General features: G+C 53.8%; 1 protein-coding gene across 2 annotated transcripts; it reads left to right on the forward strand.

Moving 5' to 3' along the window:
• Positions 1-96: 96 nt before the first annotated feature.
• Positions 97-22,596, forward strand: Srebf1 (sterol regulatory element binding transcription factor 1). 2 transcript variants are annotated; one of them, XM_021177564.3, is made up of 19 exons: positions 97-251; positions 14,352-14,771; positions 15,036-15,214; positions 15,298-15,435; positions 15,525-15,746; positions 16,383-16,494; positions 17,003-17,217; positions 17,338-17,533; positions 17,626-17,804; positions 17,984-18,245; positions 18,326-18,492; positions 18,680-18,848; positions 19,356-19,458; positions 19,712-19,821; positions 19,905-20,037; positions 20,208-20,373; positions 20,827-21,027; positions 21,125-21,236; positions 21,508-22,596. In XM_021177564.3, exons 1-19 carry the CDS (start codon positions 161-163, stop codon positions 21,735-21,737), a joined length of 3,405 nt encoding a protein of 1,134 aa, XP_021033223.1. In that variant the 5' UTR covers positions 97-160; the 3' UTR covers positions 21,738-22,596. The 2 variants fall into 2 exon arrangements, with proteins under 2 accessions (XP_021033223.1, XP_021033224.1); XM_021177565.3 differs by lacking the exon at positions 97-251 and adding an exon at positions 11,195-11,283.
• The last annotated feature ends 39 nt before the right edge of the window (positions 22,597-22,635 follow it).

Here is a 22,635-nt window from a genome sequence, read left to right on the forward strand (position 1 = left end):
GTCTGAACCCGCTAGGCGAGCTGTCAGGATGCTGGCTGGTGGGCGGGGCTTGATGGGAAACCCCGCCCCTCCGCTCAGGTGGCTCCGCCCGCGGAACCCAGTTTCCGGGGAACTTTTCCTTAACGTGGGCCTCGTCCGAAGCCGGGTGGGCGCCGGCGCCATGGACGAGCTGGCCTTCGGTGAGGCGGCTCTGGAACAGACACTGGCCGAGATGTGCGAACTGGATACGGCGGTTTTGAACGACATCGAAGGTGCGTGTCCCGGGGCTCCGGCGCGGCCTGTTCAGGGTCGCACGTCCGGCGAGGGCGCTTGGCCGGGAACTTCTGCGCGTGCGCACTGCGCGATCTGGCGCCTGAGATCTAAGGCTGAGCTTTCCGGACCGCAGTGAGCTAGGTTTCTGGACACGCTGAGTATCCACTCAACTTCAAGCCTGGTCCTGTGTACAGTTCACAGGCCGATCCGGGGTTTCTCATTTCTTGAGTTCACCAAAATTCCCAAGAAAGTCCACGAACCGATATTTGCATTTACCTTGGCTTGCAAGCATCTGGCTACTTTGGATAGAGGTCAGGGAGGTCTCTTTGAGTGCACTAGAGCTAAGGAGCAGCCCCTTCACGGGAAAGGAAAGATACTTTTTAGGCGGAGGGCAAGGAAGAGGCAAAGGCCCTTAAGGCAGGACCTGAGTTTGAGGAATTGGTGTGGGTCACGCTGGAAATCTGATAGAAGAGAGAAGGTGCTCTCTAGAATATTTTTCAAATTTTGTGATTCTGGGGCAGTAACTCGGATTCTAGAACATATTAACAGGCTTTCTGCGCTGAGCCACACCCCAGGCCAAGAGATCCTTTAAAACATCACTTGAACTCGCTCAGCATGATTCATCTCCCATGTCAACAACAACTACCAATTGGGCAGAGGGAAGGAGTGGGGCGGATCTGGAGAAGAAAAAAAAAAAAAAACCCAGCAAGTCTTCGTTACTATAAGATATGTATCCATGTTAGGTGGACTGTTCAACGATCTCTGGTGGCTGTTAACAATTTCAAAACATTATATTTCTCTTGCTCGTTTAAGGCTGCTCCACATCACCATGACTGTGTATTGTCTACAACTACAATGGGGCCTGTGGGATTACAGTAGATTGTGCCCCCTGATGCTCTGTTGATAGACACCTAAGCTGTTTGTTATATCCCAACACAGCCTTGGACTGCTGTGCTTATGTCTTTATCAGAGACCCAAATGTGCCATCAAAGCTTGGAGTTACTGCTAGTCACCTGCCGGGCAGTGGTGGCACATGCTTTTAATCCTAGCACTTAGGAGGTAGAGATAGGTGGACCTCTGAGTTCGAGGCCAGCCAGGGCTACACAAAGAAACCCTGTCTGGGGGTTGGGGGGGGGGAGAACAAAAACTGCTAGATACTTAAGAGGAATGAAAGTTTAGAGATATCTTGGTTGACCTGAGATCCAGGCATGGTTAGGGACAGTGGGAGGAGGGATGGGAGGAGGAGAGTACAGTGTTTGAGTTGTTAGAAGTTCCCTCTCGGTGTTTGGGTGTCCACCCATCCCAACATGGATAGCCTACACTTATGGAGTGCTTGGTGTTAGGTTGAGAATTGCAATGAATCCTTCCGACAGCCCCAGCTGGAAGACATACTTTTATCTTACAAGTAAGAGACCAAAAAACAGAGGGTAAATGACATGTCCAAGTCTTGCAGCCACAGCAAGACAGAACTCAGACCCAGGCTGTTGGCTCAAGAGCCTGGACTCCTGGCTCCCAAGGCTGGACGAAGAGGTCAGATTGAGGCAGGGGCTGGGGAGCCATGTAGCTGTCCCCTTCAACCCAGAGCGGCATTGGACATAAGACTGGAAAGTGGCAAGGAGAGCCAGTCCCACTGGCCATCTCCAGCCTGCTTCTCTCACCCGCTGTCATATGACTCCTCTGTGAGCTTGCCACCTTTATATCTGAAGATGATGCTGTGTCCAGAGCATCAAGTCCTGCTTCTGGTTGTTACCTCAGAGAAGTTCCAGAGGAGCTGTCTTCTCCTTGCTCCTGGTGTCCGGTCACTGGAGGCTGGCAAAGGGAGCCTGTGATGGGGACCACTGTGCATTGAGGGCAGAGAAGGCAAATGGACGTAGTGCTGCCCTGAGACTGGCTGGTCACTCTAGGAGCCCTGGGGAGCCCAAGGCCTGGGACAGCCAGCTCCCCAACAGTCTGTTGGCTCAAGATGTATGCATAGCTTAGGTCCAACGTGGTTTCCTAGGAAGCTCTCCTGGGTTCCAGTTCCCCCTCTCTGTCCTGGTCTTACACTGTATCTGTTTATGTTCCAGTATTGTGTGACTCTCCCCAGAATCTGATAGGGCGCTGTTACAGAGTGAAGAAACGATTCCATTCAATTTGAGCTTCATGAACCAGTGAATGTATTGGTGTCTTAATCAGTGTTCTGTTGCTGTGAAGAGACAGTATGACTGCAGTAACTCTTATAAAGGAAAGCTTTTAACTGGGGCTGGCTTACAATTTCAGAGGTTTCGTCCATTGTTATCATGGCTGGAATGTGTGGCGGCACACAAGCAGACATGGTGCTGGAGAAGTGGCTGAGAGCTCTCCATCCAGATCCATAGGTGGAGAAAGGGAGACACTTAGCTTTCGAAACCCTAGAGCCCAGTCCCAGCGACACACACAGTTCTTCGAACCAAGCCACACCGCCAGTCCCTCTCAAGTAGTGCCACTTTTCAATGACCAAGCATTCAGTGGGATTGTGTAGACTCCCAAACAGCTATGTCACTGCCAGGTCTTAACTCCAGCGTAGTGACAACCTTTGGAAAGTTGCATCTAGAGCCCTAACCCCACACACCCACCCAGGAATACACCTTCTGCCTCCTGTATACTCTGACCTCCCGAGGTTCCACGCAGCTGAGTGGCGAGAGGACACAGTGGTTAGAATCTCTGGTCAAAGGTTCTATAGCCCTCCCCCTCCTGCCAAGAGAAGTCATTGCTATCTTTATAGACCTAGTTATCACTTAGTTGTCGCTGCTTTTCAGCTTGCTTTGTTGCACTCTGGGACAGCATTCTGTAGGGCACCACCTGTCCTGCCATCCGTGGGATGTCTTCTGTCTCCAGTCCCACCGCGCACACTCAAGCACTCCTTAGCAAACAGCGCCTGAGTGAGAATTCCACTAATCCCCAGTGCTTCCAGAAGAAAGGACCCTTGTATCAGCACGGCATTTAAGACCTTGCCACTGCCTTCAACAGTGTCCACCCACTGAACCCTCCTTGGGTACAGCTCAAGGTAGGTGTCAGTCAGGGTTATCACCACTGTGATGAAACACCATAACCAAAGCAACTTAGAGAGGAAAGGGCTTCTTTGGCTTACACTTGTGCGTTGTAGCTCATCACTGAAGGAAGTTAGGACAGGAACTCAAGCAGGGCAGGATCCTGGAGGCAGAAGCTGATGCAGAGGCCACGGAAGGGTGCTGCTTACTGGCGTGCTAACCCCTCCCTGGCTTGCTCAGCCTGCTTTCTTATAGAACCCAGGACTGTCAGCCCAGGGATGGCCCACCCCACCCACAACGGGCTGGACCCTCACATCCGTCACTAAGCAAATGCTCTACCCGCTTGCCCATCTAGGGAGGCATTTTCTCAGTCAAGGTTCCCTCCTCTCAGATGACTCTAGCTTGTGTCAAGTTGACATAAAACTAGTCGAGTAACCCTTCTTGCTTGGTCCCCATGTCCAGAGCCCCTCAGGGATAAAGAGTAAGAGCACACTGGGACACATGGGTCCTCATGTCCAGCCTGTCTAATGGGCAGCGGAGAGCTCTCCATTGTGCTGTCGCTCTTAGGGAAATTGCCTCACCCTCTCTGAAATACAGGCTTGAGGGTTCCCTTGGGATGTGGTGGGGTCAGGGGAAGAGGTAGCAGCTGTGTGATGCCTCTGAGGGGAGGGAGAAAGGTGCTAGGTGTGGGTCCAGGAGGCGGTGGCTGAGCATTACCTCTTTCCTACATTAGTTAGCTGGACACAGCTTCCCAAATGACCTGGTCAGCACCAAACAGGGCACGCTGCCTGGTGGAAGCTTAGGACCTAGCCTTTGTCTAATTGTGATTGGCCTAGGTTAGGCACTCTGCTGGCTGGAGAGTGCCTTTCTCCTGTTGGCTACGTGCCTGAGGACATAAATTCTGACTTTTTTTTTTTTTCAGAATTTATGAAATCATACAAATTTATTTTCACTGAGAGTTATCAGTCCACACGATGAAATTCTGACTCTATATTATGTATATTAAATTACATAGTGATGAATAGAGGAGTTAAATATTGTTACATTATGCTACCTGGATTTCTGCTTTTTAACCATTACACATGTTTACCAGAAAATCACTTTGCTTGTAGGAATCTTGCTATGCTATTTCTTTCTAAACTATGATAAGAAGATAAATGTCCAGTAGGCTTCTTTTGATAGATGTTAAGCATGCAGTCGTCAACATCCTAAGCATCACCTGGATTGAAGTAGAAGCTAGAAGCTAGTGGAAACAATGAAAACTAGAACAAAATATTCTTAAATAATAGCTGCTATAAAGCAAATCACTTTTATAATAGGTATAATCACTGTATAGTTCTCTTTTTTTCCTTTTTTTTTTAATTAGGTATTTTCCTCATTTACATTTCCAATGCTTTCCCAAAAGTCCCCCATACCCTCCCCCCCACTCCCCTACCCACCCACTCCCACTTTTTGGCCCTGGCGTTCCCCTGTACTGGGGCATATAAAGTTTGCAAGTCCAGTGGGCCTCTCTTTCCAGTGATGGCCGACTAGGCCATCTTTCGATACATATGCAGCTAGAGTCAAGAGCTCCAGGGTACTGGTTAGTTCATAATGTTGTTGCACCTATAGGGTTGCATAAATTCTGACTTTTAATTAACTTATTTTGCAATGCTAGGGATGGATCCCAGAGGTTCATACATCACTGAGCTGTGCCCAGCCTGATGTAGAATTCCAAACTTGGAGACTGATTGGGCCATATAACAAGTGAAACCCACAGCCCAGCATTTCACAAGGTGGGGCTCTCCTAGTTAGAGGAGCTCAGAGCCTGCCCTGGTGTCCAGCCATGCCATCTGGGGCTTTGCAGGGGAGGAGAATTTATGGCCTTGGAGAAACCTATTCTGACCATTGTCCCCTTAACAGATACTCTGCCTCCATACCCAGCCACTTCCCAGGAAACCTTGCACCAGGCTGCCCAAAACAGGTTCTATCCCACAAGCTCCCTGCAGCTGGACAGGAAACCCAAGAGAGGCCTTGGACGTGTGGCTCAACCGCTCGGGCATTGTGGTTCTTAACACTATAATAAATACAATACTAGACTTCATTCTTTGGATCACATGGGGCCCAGCAGAGCTTGTCAGAGGCTAGCAGGCATTCTGACACAGTGCCTACAGAGTTATTCTCACATTGTTCAGAACGTGTAACCAGCAGCCGAACCTGTTGTGTTGTGCTCAACCCGTATTGGCAGTCCCTATCCAAGGAACCTGTACAGGAAGTTTCCCGAATGTTCTAGGCTGTGGTTCCAAGTCCTGAGGTGTACCATGTAATGGTTCTGTCTTTTTTTACGTGAGAGATGGGCCAGTAAGGGGCCCCCACCCTGCTTTAATGAGCAAGGCCCATCCTTAGCATCCTCTAAGGTTAGAAGAAACTCCAGCCATAGCCTCTGAATGGCCTCTCTCACCGTGCATCAGAGGGGCCCGTGCTTTTGTGATGTAAGCGCCATAGCCTTGGAGACTGTCCTTAGGAAGTGGTGGAAGAGCCAGCTGATGTTGTGCCCACCTGAGGGAGGGCAGGACCAGAGCCCGCTGTTCCATCTCCTTCTCAGGGCAGCTTCCTGCACAGGGAGGGGCAGGGCAGCCTTGGACGCACAGATCAGATTCCTTAAAGCTCCCAGGAGCACACAGTTCTGGCCCCATCAAGCAGCTGCAAATGTGTAAGCGAAGAAGTGAGTGCTGGTGATGCTGGAGAGATGGGCCTTTACCTGACCAGAGTCGCCTGCTGGTGCCTCAGGGCAGGGCCACTTCCCTGTAGGCTAAAGTAGCTCTGACGAGAGGATTGTGTGGACTTAAAGAAGAAAGGTACAGCAGTCGAGCCTGGGAACAGTTGCTCCTGCACCGGGCACATGGGCTGTTTTTGCCTCCAGAGTGACCAACATGTTTTGGCCCTCCAGCTCAGGCAAACTGGTGGGGTCTATGCTAACTAGGGTCTTATTCTATCAGGGCCACGTGTCAGACTCTCTGGGGTGAGCTTAGGTGATCAGGACATAAGTATCCTAAGAGACAATGGAAATTCTCTGTGTGGTGGCCCACATCTGGTAATCCCAGAACTCAGGAGGTAGAGGCAGGGGTCAAGAATTCAAAGTCATCCTCAGGTATATAAGTGAGCTTTGTGTTCTGTCTGGGCTATTCAAGACCCTATTTCAGCCGGGCGTGGTGGCGCACGCCTCTAATCCCAGCACTTGGGAGGCAGAGGCAGGCAGATTTCTGAGTTCAAGACCAGCCTGGTCTACAAAGTGAGTTCCAGGACAGCCAGAGCTACACAGAGAGACCCTGTTTCAAAGGAAAACCAACAGGAGCCTGCTGAGGCTGTCCCCACCTGAGGGAGGACAGGGCTTGTAGTTCAGGCTTCTCCATGGACAATGACCCCCAGGCAGTGGAGATAGTCAGGGTTAACAGCAGAGCAAGTCTGAGGAGAGAATGTGGGAAGAATTGAGAGTAAGAAGGACGTTCCTGGCAGCGTCAGCCCAGGGCATGGTAGGATGACAGGAGTGCTGGGATACTTTCAGAAATCAGGCAGGGCAAGCGAGCGAGGCAGAGTGTGAAGGCTGAAGACCACCGTGTGTGTGTGTGTGTGTGTGTGTGTGTGTGTGTGTGTGTGTGTGGCCAGAGCGTGGTGACTACATGGCCCCATCACAGATTCCACCGAGTTGGTTCTTTTTGTGTGCATCTGTTTATGGCTATATATATGCACAGGTGTATAAATGTGTGTATCTGCAGATGTATAGATTCTGAGGTAGATGTCTAGTGTCTTTGCTTCTCCACATAATTTAAATGTATATAATATATATGTGTGTGTGTTGTTTGTTTGGTTTGGTTTGGTTTGAGACAGGGTTTCTCTGTGTAGCCCTGGCTGTCCTGGAACTCACTCTGTAGACCAGGCTGGCCTCAAACTCAGAAATCCACCCGCCTCTGCCTCCCAAGTGCTGGTAAAAATATATTTTAAACATTTTTTTTTTAATGACAAGGAGGTGGTGGCACACACCTTTAATACCAGTATTTGGGATTAAAGGCCAGCTTGGTCCACAGAGCGAGCTCTGAAATTACAAAGCAACAAATTTTTAGATTTATTTTATTAGCTATGTATGGTTTGCCTGCATGTATATGTACACTGTGTGTGCAGTGCCTCTTGAGGTCAGAAGAAGGAATCGGATGCCCTGGAACTGGAGTCAGGAATGGTTGTGAGCCACCCTCTGATGCTGGGAACTGAACCCTGGTCCTCTGCAAGAACGAGTGCTCTTAACCACTGAACCATCTCTCCAGCCCTTCCACATAATTTTAAAAGCAGCATTTTTCTTTTTAACTGAACTTGCAGCTCACAAATTGACTACAAAGGCTGTTTGGCCATCAAACAAGGAATGTCCTTGTTCAGCCCCTCAGACCTGAGATTATAAGCATCAGCTGTCATACCCGGTTCCCCCCACCCCACCTCCCCCTGCTTTTTAAATTTATTTTTTGCTTCTTTATTTTTCCATACCTGGCTTTTTGTGGGGGTTAAACTCAGGTCCCTCCCTCTGCCTGCACAGCAAGCACCCACTAATGGAGCCATCTTCCCAGCCCCTCTGCATACTGCTTGCTGTGTAAGTGGTTGAGGCCCAGATGACTGCAGGCCTTTGCGGAGGCCTGCCAGAGCACCCTGTGCTGTCTCTCTGCATATGCAAAGGCAATAAAGGCTGCTTGGCCCAGGGCTCACCTCAGGCCTGACTATATAGGAGCAGACTGTACAGGCACCGTGGATCAGCAGAACTGAGCCAGGATCTCAGGTGCTTCCCGAGGCCACTGAGGGCTCTTGATCCTTCTCTGGACCTTGGTGTCCTCACTGGGAAGAGGTCCTGAGTGCAAGCATGACTGTTTCATCAGCCTGCATGTGGCCTATCCCCTTCCAGGAAGAACCACATTCTTTTAATGCCCTGGAGCAGGGCCTTTGAGTGCACAAAAGGCAGTCTATACTCCTGTGCCCTGGCACCCATATGACAGCCAAGGACCAGAGTGCCTGCCAGGGACTTCTGAGGAGTAAGGGCCTGGGGAGCAGCAGGGCAGGCTGCATGCCTGGAAGAACAGTGAGCCATAGCCCAGTCCTCTAGCCTGCAAGTCCCCAAGCAGGGGGCACTGTCCTGTGTCCTCAGTGGGAGGTGGTACCACTTCTCTATGCAGCCTGCTCCCCTTCTCTCTCCTGCGCTCCTTCAGGGGATGGGATGGGTTGGATATCCTGTAGGCTCACTGGGATCCCAGCATAACCTGTCCTTACCCGAGCCACTGTTTCTGCCTCTGCCCTCACACCTAGCTTGTACTGTCTCGTCTTTAGCTTTGCCTTTTCTTCTGGCCAGAGTTTTTCCTTCCCTTGTAGCCCTATTTATTCAGACTACACTCAAGTGTCACCTCCCCAGGCAGCCTTGATACCCACCTGTCTTTGCTTGCCCAGCCTCTCACCTCTGCCACTTGTCTCACATCTCTCCCCCCAACCCCACCTCGAACATGTGCACAGCTGGTTCCTTGGTGGAGTGGAAGTATCCCCCAGGGGCTGGATCTCGTGTTGTCTAAATGAACCCCGGCAAGTGGCTTTCACCTAGCATGGTCCTTTGATTCTGTTGGGGAGGGGCAGCTGAGGCTTCAGGTTTCCGGTTGAAGCCAGATAGGATCAGGGCTTGAGAGGGGAGTATAGGAGGCTTGTGCCCGGGTCCCCTTTTGTCCTTTTGCTTCAAATCACTTATGGGACCTGGAAGTCTGTGCACGGTCATGAGAAGTCAGTATTCAGCATGCCCTGATGGCTCGTAGCTTGGTTACTGTGGTGCCCCTTTCCAGACTGCAGGACCTACTGAGCCCTAGTCCTTCCTAGGGTGAGGCAAGGAACACTCTCACGTTAGGTGTGTAGCGTGCTGGCTGATGTCTCCCCTCAGTTCTTGTGTGGCCCTGCTCATTCCCTTTAAAATGTTAAAAACCTACCAGATGCCCAGGACTGACTCAAGTCTGCAGCTAGCTCAGGGTCTAGTTTGCAGTTCTAGCCAATTCCAGCGGCTGTTGAGAGGAAACACCTTTGCTGAAACCTTTTTGAGTGGGTAGATGCTTTATTAACTTGTTCTGGAATCGCCACCCCGGGGAGGGGTAGAGTCTGGACCTGGGGGCTCTTAGAGGCATCCGGCTCCCAATGCATAGCCGGTAGGGAAAAGAAGAGAAAGGCCGCAGCACACGGCCGCAGATCCTTGGCAAGGCTTATTCTCAAGGAGCTTGCAAAGCTGGCTTTGCGTTCCCGTTTCCTCTCAAGACTTCACCCTGGCCACCACCATCTACAGACATGAGCTAGTGACCCGGCTCAGAAGGTGGTGAGGGGGGAGGCCAGGCAGCATGGACACACATGCTGCTAGTTGTCAGGCCTGCCTCTGGTCCAGTGCTTGACTAAGGCTGTTGTACTCACAAGCGTGCCCACATGCTTGGGTCACACTTGTCCAGTGTCCAGATACGGACAGGGGTGGGGAGGCGTGACCCCGCCTGTACAGAGTGTTTGTTCAATGAGCCTGCAAGTCTTTCTGTATTCGGGACTCAGATGTCGGAAGGAGCAGAGTAGGGTCAGCACTGGGAAGCCTTATGCCTGGACTCCAACACACACACACACACACCGTGTCTTCTGGGGTCGGGGCTCTTCCCTGCCTTCAGTTGGGTGAGGTCAGAGGCTTTCCCAGGAGCTGTGAATGGTTTGGGGACTTGCGAGCACTTGCAGGCTAGACAGAACGGTGTCAAAAAAAGATGTTTTCTTTGGAACGAACCTCCTATGAGGATGTGAAAAGACCTAGGAAGGGGATCAGGGGAATGTCAGGAACACGTGTCTGTTTCCCAGCCAAGACTCTGAAAAGAGAGATGGGCCACAAGTCCCTGACACACATAAGGTGACTTGGTCGCTGGACCCCTCCCAGACTGTTTGAGTCCCTGGTCTGCCAACTAGGCTGCCAGATCTTGCTGGGCCATTGCCACAGAAGCTAGGTTGCTGGCCATCACTGTGTGGTGATGGTAATGGCCGGGGTATGTGTGTGCACGTGTGTGCACAGGTATGAAAGAGCTTTCACCCTTACCAGCAAGGGACAGGGACAGACTTGGCATACCCTTAATATCCACTGCCTTTCCCTTCTGTCCCAGAGACTGGTTCCTGTGCAGACTTTTGCAGAGTGCTATAAGAGAATCGAGTAAGGCTTCACTTGTTGACTGCTGGGGACTGTGATACCCTGAGGGAAGACACTGACCCAGCCTAGGGGCATCAGAGCTGAAAGCAGGATATGCTGGACGTGTGATTTGAGGAAGGATTTCCCTAGCTCACTCCTGAAGGCAGTTTCATGAGGGATCCAGAACTGGATCACCAGCCCCCTCTCCTTGAAACCAGTGTTCTCATCCTGGGGCGCTCTGATAGCTAGATGTCCCTGCACCACCAACTGCCACTATCTAAAGGCAGCTATTGGCCTTCCTCAGACTGTAAGCATATCATCTCTTGTTGCTGCCATTCGATGCAAAAGCCAGGAGTGGGTAAACTGAGGCTAAAATGGTCCAGGCTAGTTCTGGGTGTGTGCGAACGAACCAGCGGTGGGAACACAGAGCTTCCGGGATCAAAGCCAGACGCCGTCCGGATTCCGGACCCAGGCTCTTTTCGGGGATGGTTGCCTGTGCGGCAGGGGCTGGGACGACAGTGACCGCCAGTAACCCCAGCGCGCGCTGGCGCAGACGCGGTTAAAGGCGGACGCCCGCTAGTAACCCCGGCCCCATTCAGAGCACCGGGAGAAACCCGAGCTGCCGCCGTCGGGGGTGGGCGGGGCCCTAATGGGGCGCGGCGCGGCTGCTGATTGGCCATGTGCGCTCACCCGAGGGGCGGGGCACGGGGGCGCTCGGCGGGCTTTAAAGCCTCGCGGGGCCTGACAGGTGAAATCGGCGCGGAAGCTGTCGGGGTAGCGTCTGCACGCCCTAGGGGCGGGGCGCGGACCACGGAGCCATGGATTGCACCTTTGAAGGTACTTTGGGGAGGACCCTGCACTCTATTACTTTGCCAGGGTCTCTGCAGCGGACCGCAGTACGGTGTTCTAACAGAGAATGCAGGACGGCCCTTCCCCACCTTGGGCTGGAAGTTGGTGGGCCTCTTTATCCTGCTTAAGAACCGACACCTTGCAATTTGCAGCTTAGACAACTTTCTCCACATCCTCTGCTTTCCCTCTGGGCAGGATCTGGAGAAAGAAACAAGAAGGCCACTGTCCTGTCTATCTTGGAGTTTGACCCATTTGGTGGCCCTAAATTGGCCATTTTGGACCCTCCAGCAGAAGGCAGGCTTTCCAGCCTATTAGTTTTTCTTTCTTGACCCTCGTTTCCCCACTTGGCAAATGGCTAATGGTGAGTGGGCACGAGAGATGGAAGGTCCTATGATTAAAAGTACTATTTATGACCTGCATAAATCTGGAGAGTCTGCAAGCATCCAGAAGGCTGAGCCTGCCACTCTGTTTTGTTCACGGCAGTCTCTCCCCTGCAGTTACACACCACTTGCCCAAACATCCATCAATGGGCAGTACTGATACCTTGCTCTGGTGGGCAAAGCCTCACGCAGGAGTGTCAAACAAACAGTTTAGTTTTAGTCCTTTCTTTTTTGCAGAGGAGGAAACTGAGGCCCAGGGAGAAGAGGCAGGTGGCCTCCAGCGCAAGTGGAGGTGTGGGCAGGGGAATGTGAGAGCACTGTGGGCCCTCTAGTGTTATGCTCACTATATGCTATAGAGCCCTTTGACCCAAAAGGTGGCCTCCATGAGTGGGTGAGAGGGCCTGGACTGAGCCAGCCAGGCTGCTGGCTGCCAGCTGGGGTAGAGGGCCTGGAGCTGGGATGGTGCCAGGGAGGACTGTTCAGTCCCTGTGAGGAGGAAGGAGCCAGGATAACAGAGCTTTTCCAGAGGGGAAACCAAAGCCAGAATGGCCAGACCCAGGGCCTTGGCTCCATGCCCAGAACACACAGGCACATTGGTTGGCTACTTGGCCAGCCACTGGTTCTGCTCCAAGCCTGGGTGTGTGCTCTGCTGAGGAGTGGGTTAGCAATGGTGGCTTTGCCCCTGGCTTTTTGGTGGAACAAGGAAAGGTGCTGCAACAATAGCTCAGCCTGTTTGTAGACCTGGGTATGAAGTCTATTGTGTGCTGTCTGTGTGCCTGTGACCCTCGCACCAGGGCCCTTTCTTGCCTCCAGAGCAGGTGAGCGCGCCTGGGTTGAGATGGTGGTCTGAGTAGGGGTACTGGCTAGCTCTCAACACTGTCAGGGAGATTTGGACTCAGTGAGACTAGGCCAGCTCAGTCACTTCACTTGTACAACAGGGCATCTGTTTGGCCTAAGTGGGCTTGCTGCTTGGCCAGACCCGATCTGCTGACATGGTCCTTACTCACTTTTTGAGTCTGACCAGGATGGATAAGGACCTTGCCTGCCGTGGATGTCTGCCATGTCTGCTACTCTTGTTTGGGAGTTCTACTCTCAGAGGCCGTTAGAACGACCCTGTCTCTCTGTAGCTCCCTCTTCCCTTGTAACTGAGTGGGTGGGTGACATCACTGGAATCCCAGTGAGTCTCCGAGTTTCTGTTGAGTTCTGTGTGCAGGGGACCCTGTGCAAACACCCTTAAAGGAAGAGCCCCGAGTGTCCGTGGGCACGGACGCTGCTCCAGTGTAAAGGCTCCTTTGTTCTGTGTCCCCTCTGCCCTACTGCCTGTTAGGACCTGTTCCTCTACTGAGAACTGGACCTCCTGAGTGTGTGAGGCATGCCCTTGTTTTACAGATTGAGAAATGGAAGCTCAACTGGGGCAGAGCAGGGCTGTCCACGTTGTAGACCAAGCATGTGTTCTTTTAACAAGCCATCCAGGCAGAAAGGGAGCAGCAAGGGCAGAAGAGGCGTCTTCGATGGCCTCCTGCCTTCGAGCAAGCGCTCGGAGTTCACCACGCAGAGCAGAGGGCACCTGCATGGTTGCAGGACTGAGCAGCGGATGCCTCAGGACAGTGGAATTAAAGGTTCCCTTCGTCCATGGCAGGATTCAGCCCAGGAATGGAGGTTGCTCATTTGGTAGAGGCCTGAATTTGATCCCTAAAATCCAAGTAAAAAATACTAGGTGTAATGGCGCTCACTTGCAGTGCCTGCATTTCCCCAGGTTGTCCGTCAGTCTCCGGGGTCATGACGGGGTGGGTTGGGGAAGTACTGCATACGTATGGACACGTGTGTTCACATTAAACAAATGGGACAGGCCAAGGTAGAGTTCAGTGGTGGAGTATGTGCTGATCATGTGCATTCTCTGCTCCACTCTGGCACACACAAAAACCCACCAACCCACGGATATAAAACACACTAAGAGAGGGGCCATTCAGCATTCTCAGGGAAGATCTTGGTTCTCGGGTGGGATTTGAATTTTCCTTCCTTGTGAGATAAGGTTCCATCAGACTGCTCAGCTGGGCGCTTACCCTTCTTTTGTTTTTGTTTGTTTGGTTTTTTGAAAGGGTCTCACTCTGTAGCCCTGGCTGTCTTGGAACTCACTGTATAGACCAGACTGGCCTTGAACTTACAGAGATCCACTTGCCCCTGCCTCCCAAGTACTGGGATTAAAGTTGTGCGTCACAAGCCATCTGGCTGGACTTGGATTCTCCAGGATAGTCTCCCTAGTAGCCGAGACCCCAGCGTTGCTAGGCATAGCATAGCATAGGCAAAGTTTTTGTCTGTTCAGTTCTTTGATTCCAAGCCTTGGGGAGAAGGGGGCCTAGGAAGAACGCCTTGCCTGGTGTAGGCACTTGGTACACGCTGAGTAGGTGACTGAGTGAACGCACAAATGTGGCCCTGCTGTGTGCTATGCTGGGGATGTTAGGAGATGTTGGTGAGAGGCAAGAGCCTTGAAGAGGGCAGTCTCAGCCAGCCACAGCATGAAGCGCAGGCTAGAAAAGAGTAAGTCAGGATTCCAACAGTACAGGCCTTCCTGGGTGTGCCCAGGACTGTCACCTGCACACATCACAAGCGGCCGTGTGTGGAGCTGGCCTCCGTACCCTGCTGCCACTCACTCACCATTGTCGTCTCCTCCCCCAGACATGCTCCAGCTCATCAACAACCAAGACAGTGACTTCCCAGGCCTGTTTGATGCCCCCTATGCTGGGGGTGAAACAGGAGACACAGGCCCCAGCAGCCCAGGGGCCAACTCTCCTGAGAGCTTCTCTTCTGCTTCTCTGGCCTCCTCTCTGGAAGCCTTCCTGGGAGGACCCAAGGTGGCACCTGCACCCTTGTCCCCTCCACCATCGGCACCCGCTGCTTTAAAGATGTACCCGTCCGTGCCCCCCTTCTCCCCTGGGCCTGGGATCAAAGAGGAGCCAGTGCCACTCACCATCCTACAGCCCGCAGCGCCACAGCCGTCACCGGGGACCCTCCTGCCTCCGAGCTTCCCCGCACCACCCGTACAGCTCAGTCCTGCTCCCGTGCTGGGGTACTCGAGCCTGCCTTCAGGCTTCTCAGGTGAGCGAGTGACAAAAGAAGAATGGCCGCTGTGCTCTTACAGAGGAATTCCCAGGCTTCAGAAGTCAGGTGGTCATCCTGCAACCTGAGATGCCCTTTGGTTCTGGGCCCAGTGCATCCTCCCAACCCCCAGTTGTGCAGCTGGAAGGTGACATGTGCAGGGTCTGTCCTGCTTTGAAGTAATGGGGATAGTTATGTGAGGCCAGTCGGGGTAAAGGTCGGCAAGGCAGCCTGTGCCAGCAACCTTAAACTCTGTCTCTGCAGGGACCCTTCCTGGAAACACTCAGCAGCCACCATCTAGCCTGCCGCTGGCCCCTGCACCAGGAGTCTTGCCCACCCCCGCCCTGCACACCCAGGTCCAAAGCTTGGCCTCCCAGCAGCCGCTGCCAGCCTCAGCAGCCCCTAGAACAAACACTGTGACCTCACAGGTCCAGCAGGTCCCAGTGAGTGGGTCTGACCAGAAAGTGGGGGGTGGGGACGCCTGGCTTGGATGCTGCTCCCTTACAGCTGGACCCCTCCCATCCAGGTTGTACTGCAGCCACACTTCATCAAGGCAGACTCACTGCTGCTGACAGCTGTGAAGACAGATGCAGGAGCCACCGTGAAGACTGCAGGCATCAGCACCCTGGCTCCTGGCACAGCTGTGCAGGCTGGTCCCCTGCAGGTAGATGACTCAGGCACAAGGGAGACCATGGGGGGAGGGCTGGCTGCACATGTGTCTGTCCACCTGATGAGATGCATCTGACCCCGCAGACTCTGGTGAGTGGAGGGACCATCTTGGCCACAGTACCACTGGTTGTGGACACAGACAAACTGCCCATCCACCGACTCGCAGCTGGCAGCAAGGCCCTAGGCTCAGCTCAGAGCCGTGGTGAGAAGCGCACAGCCCACAATGCCATTGAGAAGCGCTACCGGTCCTCTATCAATGACAAGATTGTGGAGCTCAAGGACCTGGTGGTGGGCACTGAGGCAAAGGTACGGTCAAAGGCCTGCAAGACTCAGGCCAGGGTAACCAGGGAAGAAATGGGGTACATCAGCCAGCCGGGGATGGGATTAGGTCAGTCCTCGTCACATAGTCTCATATGCATCAACTTGTCTGGGTCTGGGCAGTCCCGTTTGCGGGGTTAGATCTTATCAAGGGCAGCCTGGATAAAGAAAGAGCTGGTCTCTGCATTGAGGGTGACGCGGTGATGAAGCACAACAATCCTGTCCTGGAGGAACTGATACCCTAGGGGAGTAGTGGGAAAAGTCAGTGTGCCAGCGGCTGGCTCCCATGTGCGGGGAAGAAACTCGAAACAGTGAAAGTTGTGGGTGTGAACTGGGTGGTCAAGGAAGGTCTCACTGTAGAGAGCTGAGGGTGTAGGGGAATGTGAGGTAGAGACAACAGGGGCCACAGCTGGGAGACACCGTTGTGAGTATTCACAGGGTGACTTTTATCTCTGCCCTGTGGAGTGGGTACTGTCAGGAGACAGCAGCATAGAAGAGTTGTAGGCAGAAGGAGCCGTCCCGTCCAGAGGCCCCGAGGCAGCTGTGAAGCAGAGCAGCTCTACCTACTCTTGTACCTGTGGTCAGGTCCACTTGGCTAGCTGAGCCCTCTCTCTCTCCTCACAGCTGAATAAATCTGCTGTCTTGCGCAAGGCCATCGACTACATCCGCTTCTTGCAGCACAGCAACCAGAAGCTCAAGCAGGAGAACCTGACCCTACGAAGTGCACACAAAAGCAGTGAGTCCCAGCTTCCCCTCTCCTGCGGTCCTGGCCACTATTCCATTGCTGTGAAGACACTATGACCAAGGCCAGGTTTATTAAAGGCTTAAGGTTTCAGGGGTGAACCCATGACCGCAGTGGTGGTGGCAGGCAGACAGGCTTGGCGCTTGGAGCAGTAGCCAAGAGCTCAAATATTGAGACAGCCACAAGGCCAAGAGAAAGAGCTAGCTGAGAATAGTGTCGGGTTTTGAAATCTGAAAGCCTACCACAGTGACACACCTCCTCCAGCCAGGCCACACCTCCCAATCCTTCCCAAACAGGAATGGGAACCAAGTGGTCAAACATGACCCTCTGAGAGCCATTCTCATTCAGATCGCCACCCTGATGCTGGCTTCTCTATCCCTGCCCAACCTTGCCTCTGGCTCTTGCCCTACCTTGGCTCCTGTTTTGAGCATAACAGAGCCATCTAAGTCCTGGTGCTTGGCGGCCAGACCTCTCTCACCAGCCCCGTTCTTTCTGCCTGCAGAATCACTGAAGGACCTGGTGTCAGCTTGTGGCAGTGGAGGAGGCACAGATATGTCTATGGAGGGCATGAAACCTGAAATGATGGAGACGCTGACTCCTCCACCCTCAGACGCCGGCTCACCCTCCCAGAGTAGCCCCTTGTCCTTTGGCAGCAGAGGTAGCAGCAGTGGTGGCAGTGATTCTGAGCCCGACAGTCCAGCCTTTGAGGATAGCCAGGTTGGACTCTGCAACATGACCCCTTCCCTCTCCCAGAAGCCCTGCAGTCTCCTCCGCCTTTTAGCCTTGCCTTTGGAGCTAGCTGAGCTATATGCCCTTACCTCCCTTGCTTCCTGCCAGGTCAAAGCCCAGCGGCTGCCTTCACACAGCCGAGGCATGCTGGACCGCTCCCGCCTGGCCCTGTGTGTACTGGCCTTTCTGTGTCTGACCTGCAATCCTTTGGCCTCGCTTTTCGGCTGGGGCATTCTCACTTCCTCTGATGCTACGGGTACACACCGTAGTTCTGGGCGCAGCATGCTAGAGGCAGAGAGCAGAGGTGAGTCAGGTCAGCCCAGGTGTTGTCAGCAGAGACCTTTGGGACTTTGGATTTCCGAGAACTGAGTTCTCAGACCTTTTCTTTGCCTGTAGATGGCTCTAATTGGATCCAGTGGTTGCTGCCACCCCTAGTCTGGCTGGCCAATGGACTACTAGTGTTGGCCTGCTTGGCTCTTCTCTTTGTCTATGGGGAACCTGTGACTAGGCCACACTCTGGCCCGGCTGTCCACTTCTGGAGACATCGCAAACAAGCTGACCTGGATTTGGCCCGGGTAAGGGGCTGACCCTGAGGAGGCGGGGTGGGGCCCCGGGCCTGGAAGGTGCTGGATGCCTCTGCTCGCTTCATTTTCTCCAGTCTGTCCCATCCCCCACCTTCAGAGCTCCTGACTCTAGGGGCCCAGACAAGGGGGTACCCTGCTGCCATTTTTCTTACTGAGAATCTTTTCTCCAGGGAGATTTCGCCCAGGCTGCTCAACAGCTGTGGCTGGCCCTACAAGCGCTGGGCCGGCCCCTGCCCACCTCAAACCTGGATCTGGCCTGCAGCCTGCTTTGGAACCTCATCCGCCACCTGCTCCAGCGTCTCTGGGTGGGCCGCTGGCTGGCAGGCCAGGCCGGGGGCCTGCTGAGAGACCGTGGACTGAGGAAGGATGCCCGTGCCAGTGCCCGGGATGCGGCTGTTGTCTACCATAAGCTGCACCAGCTGCATGCCATGGGTATGGCTGGCTGGGAGCTGGGCTCCGAGGGTCCCCACCACACCATCACCTCCTGTCCTCATGCCTCACCCACTTTTCAGGCAAGTACACAGGAGGACATCTTGCTGCTTCTAACCTGGCACTAAGTGCCCTCAACCTGGCTGAGTGTGCAGGAGATGCTATATCCATGGCAACACTGGCAGAGATCTATGTGGCAGCGGCCCTGAGGGTCAAAACCAGCCTCCCAAGAGCCTTGCACTTCTTGACAGTGAGTAGGCTGATGGGGACAGGGCTGGGGGCTCCTCTTTACAACTCTCAACCTGTCACTTCCAGGGCAAGGGGCTAAACAGGATGTGGCAGTGGTTAGCAGGTGGGCTGTAGGCCCTCCTGGGGTCCAGCTCAGAGCTGGGTTTGAGCTCGGAGCCAGTGTGACGGTTCTGTTCCTTCCCCTACAGCGTTTCTTCCTGAGCAGCGCCCGCCAGGCCTGCCTAGCACAGAGCGGCTCGGTGCCTCTTGCCATGCAGTGGCTCTGCCACCCTGTAGGTCACCGTTTCTTCGTGGACGGGGACTGGGCTGTGCACGGTGCCCCCCCGGAGAGCCTGTACAGCGTGGCTGGGAACCCAGGTGCTCTCTCGTTCCGTTCTTACCCCTGCCTCATCCCTGTCCCTACGTCACATTACACTGTCCCCTCTTCTCTGGATGCCCTCACTTATCAGCTGATATTGCCCTGTGGGGTTGGAGCTTGGGCCACAGCTGGGGCTGTGAGGGGGCTGTGAGGTGGCTTTTGCTGGATTTTGCCAAGGTTCTTTAGAAGCAGGTCCGCAGACAATGGGGGGCATGAGCGGTGACTCTAGGGGACACCATTGTTGTCTTAGGAAGAGCCCTGAGCAGAGTCAGGGCCATGGGTATGTGACTAAATAGGCTCTCCTTTCCAGTGTGTAGCTTGTGCACAGCTACCGCTTCTTCCTCAGTCAAGCTTAGGAGGGCAGGGACCCATCACTGTCTGTCTGTTAGGGTTTGGAACTAGGAAGTAGCTCTGGGTTGGGGCCCCAGCTTATGAAGGCATTGCTGTGGGAGGGGACTGTAGAGAGGAGGATGCCTAACCTCTGTTCCGCTCACCCCTTCTCACAGTGGATCCGCTGGCCCAGGTGACTCGGCTATTCCGTGAACATCTTCTAGAGCGAGCGTTGAACTGTATTGCTCAGCCCAGCCCAGGGGCAGCTGACGGAGACAGGTGAGTTTGTCTGTGTCACTCCCAGGCAAGACCTACAACAAGGGCATCTGGGAAAGCTTTGTCCAACCTCTTGAGTAGCCAGACTCTGTTCTCAGAGCCTCTCTGGGTCTTGCTTTCACCTATCAGCCAGACAGGTAGTATTTTTGTAGAATCCTAGAGTCAGACTATGCTCGGTTGGACGGTTGGTGAGAGCCATTTTCACCCAGAACCCGAGACTGCTGCTATGTGTCCTGACAGCTCTCTCCTGCCTCAGGGAGTTCTCAGATGCCCTTGGATATCTGCAGTTGCTAAATAGCTGTTCTGATGCTGCCGGGGCTCCTGCGTGCAGTTTCTCTGTCAGCTCCAGCATGGCTGCCACCACTGGTAAGCTCCAGACCCCTGTCCTGACTCCTGCCAGACCCAGATACAGTGTGGCTGAGAGTCAAGCACCTTTCTCTCTTCTGTAGGCACAGACCCAGTGGCCAAGTGGTGGGCCTCACTGACAGCTGTGGGGATCCACTGGCTGAGGCGAGATGAAGAGGCAGCTGAGCGCTTGTACCCACTGGTAGAGCATATCCCCCAGGTGCTGCAGGACACTGAGTGAGTCCCCAGCCAGGTCCCTCCCGCCCAGCATCAGCCCCGCAGTACTTTGCTTAAATATCTGTACAGGAGGATAGTGCTATCCTCCCAGGAGTCTAGAACCGTGGCAGGAGATCTCAGGGAGGGCTGTAGTCTGGTCTAACTTCCTATGTCTGCCATGGCCCCAACAGGAGACCCCTGCCCAGGGCAGCTCTGTACTCCTTCAAGGCTGCCCGGGCTCTGCTGGACCACAGAAAGGTGGAATCTAGCCCAGCCAGCCTGGCCATCTGTGAGAAGGCCAGTGGGTACCTGCGGGACAGCTTAGCCTCTACACCAACTGGCAGTTCCATTGACAAGGTGAGGGGTAGGGTGGGTTCCTGTCTAGGCCAGGGTCACAGCTGTCCATTCCCAGGTTCTTGGCATAAGTACAGAATAATGCTAAATGGACTTACCTCAGTTTTTGACGACGGCTTAAGTCTTGGGGAGAGGGGTCTCACTGTTTCTCCACCACCAGGAAGGAGGGTGTGGGGAGCAGACTGGTAGGGCTCCTGTTGGGAGCCATTGTGGGGAAGACTGTGGGCTTGTAGCATGAGGCCTAGAGAAGGTGGCCCGGTGACGCAGTGCATGTGTTGAGGCAGATGCAGTGCTTCAGTGATGCAACCTGGAGTCAGGCCCTGGTGCTGTGGACTTCCTGCCCTTACTGACGCTAGAGCCTCTCGGGGTGCGAGCCTTGAGCCAGGGTGGCCCTCAGCTAGGGAAAGCTTGATGCCCATAGGGAAACTCTTGCCTCTGCCCTGCCTGCTATCCCAGGCCATGCAGCTGCTCCTGTGTGATCTACTTCTTGTGGCCCGCACCAGTCTCTGGCAGCGGCAGCAGTCACCAGCTTCAGCCCAGGTAACTCACGGTACCAGCAATGGACCCCAGGCCTCTGCCCTGGAGCTGCGTGGTTTCCAACATGACCTGAGCAGCCTGCGGCGGTTGGCACAGAGCTTCCGGCCTGCTATGAGGAGGGTGAGTGCCACTGTTCTCACACTGAGGGGCATGAGGTAGGAAGCCGGGAGTGGGGGGACAGTAAGTCTGAAACGGGCGACTACTCCTTGCCTCTCAGGTATTCCTACACGAGGCCACAGCTCGGCTGATGGCAGGAGCAAGTCCTGCCCGGACACACCAGCTCCTGGACCGCAGTCTGAGGAGGAGGGCAGGCTCCAGTGGCAAAGGAGGTGAGGAGGTGGCTGTGCTTACAGGGCTGGTGAGGGTCAGGGGCCATCTTGGTCTAGTGAGACATACTGAGAGCTGACTTACAGAAATCAGCTGGGATGACAATTTTTGAGGCAGTCATAGGAAAGCTGAGCCCACCTGTGTGCCCAGCCCAGGTGGAGAAAGCAGCCAGACTGGGAGTTCCATGTGGAAGAGCTCAGCTACTTTGTCCTGCACGTGGGGTGTGGGCTCGGCCAGACCTAAGCCTCCCTTCCTTTGATGTGACCTGTGCAGGCACTGCAGCTGAGCTGGAGCCACGACCCACATGGCGGGAGCACACGGAGGCCCTGCTGTTGGCATCCTGCTATCTGCCCCCTGCCTTCCTGTCGGCTCCTGGGCAGCGAATGAGCATGCTGGCTGAGGCGGCACGCACCGTAGAGAAGCTTGGCGATCACCGGCTACTGCTGGACTGCCAGCAGATGCTCCTGCGCCTGGGCGGCGGGACCACCGTCACTTCCAGCTAGACCCCAAAGCTTTCCCTTGAGGACCTTTGTCATTGGCTGTGGTCTTCCAGAGGGTGAGCCTGACAAGCAGTCAGGACCATGCCGACCTCTAGTGGCAGATCTGGAAATTGCAGAGGCTGCACTGGCCCGATGGCACCCTCTTGCTCTGTAGGCACCTTAGTGGCTTTTCCCTACCTGAGGCTCACCCTGGGAGACCTGTACATAGTGTAGATCCGGCTGGGCCTGGCTCCGGGGCAGGCCCATGTACTACTTTGACTTTTGCGAACTTTATTTTCATAGGTTGAGAAATTTTGTACAGAATATTAAAAAATGAAATTATTTATAACTTCAGTTTTGTTTATCTGGGTAGGCAGATGTTTGCCTCAGCTGATTGCTATCTTTCCTGGCTTGTCCTTTGGGAAGCCGGACTTCCCATCTGCTGTAAGGTGTATTTGCTGGCTTCTGCCTTGTGATGTTATGTTGAGCCACCTTGGCCCTCTGATCTCATGGCTCATACCCCTTGCGGGGCCTTGATGGTCTCAGTTGTTCCTTTGCCTTCCAGCCCTCCAACAGGTAATGACATCCCTGTGTGTCTGGAAACACACACAGTTCCCTAGTCATCTCTGTGTGCACCAGCATAGGTGAAGGATCAGGGTCCATTAGTGAGTAGACAGGGAACCCTGTTTATGTCCCCAAACCCCTTCCCTCTACTCCCAACCCCTTAGGGAATCTGGTCGGCATCCACAGGCCGCACACTTCCAAAACAATCGTGGTATCTTTATTGACTTTTTTTTTTTTTTCTGAATGCAATGACTGTTTTTTTTTTTTTTTAACTCTTAAGGAAAATAAACATCTTTTAGAAACAGCTCGATACACACAATCTTCAGTGTGAAGCAATATACTAATAAGAACACTAGTT

This window comes from Mus caroli, unplaced genomic scaffold (genome assembly GCF_978045245.1).
Source record: "Mus caroli unplaced genomic scaffold, Mus_caroli_1 scaffold_13, whole genome shotgun sequence".
Classification (NCBI taxonomy): Eukaryota; Metazoa; Chordata; class Mammalia; order Rodentia; family Muridae; genus Mus; species Mus caroli.

Coding starts and splice junctions, on each gene's coding strand:
- Srebf1 (XM_021177564.3), top strand. CDS start 161: ATGGACGAGCTGGCCTTCGGTGAGGCGGCTCTGGAACAGACACTGGCC. Junction 17,218..17,337: donor CAGCCTTTGAGGATAGCCAG/GTTGGACTCTGC, acceptor GCTTCCTGCCAG/GTCAAAGCCCAGCGGCTGCC. Junction 21,028..21,124: donor TCCGGCCTGCTATGAGGAGG/GTGAGTGCCACT, acceptor CTTGCCTCTCAG/GTATTCCTACACGAGGCCAC.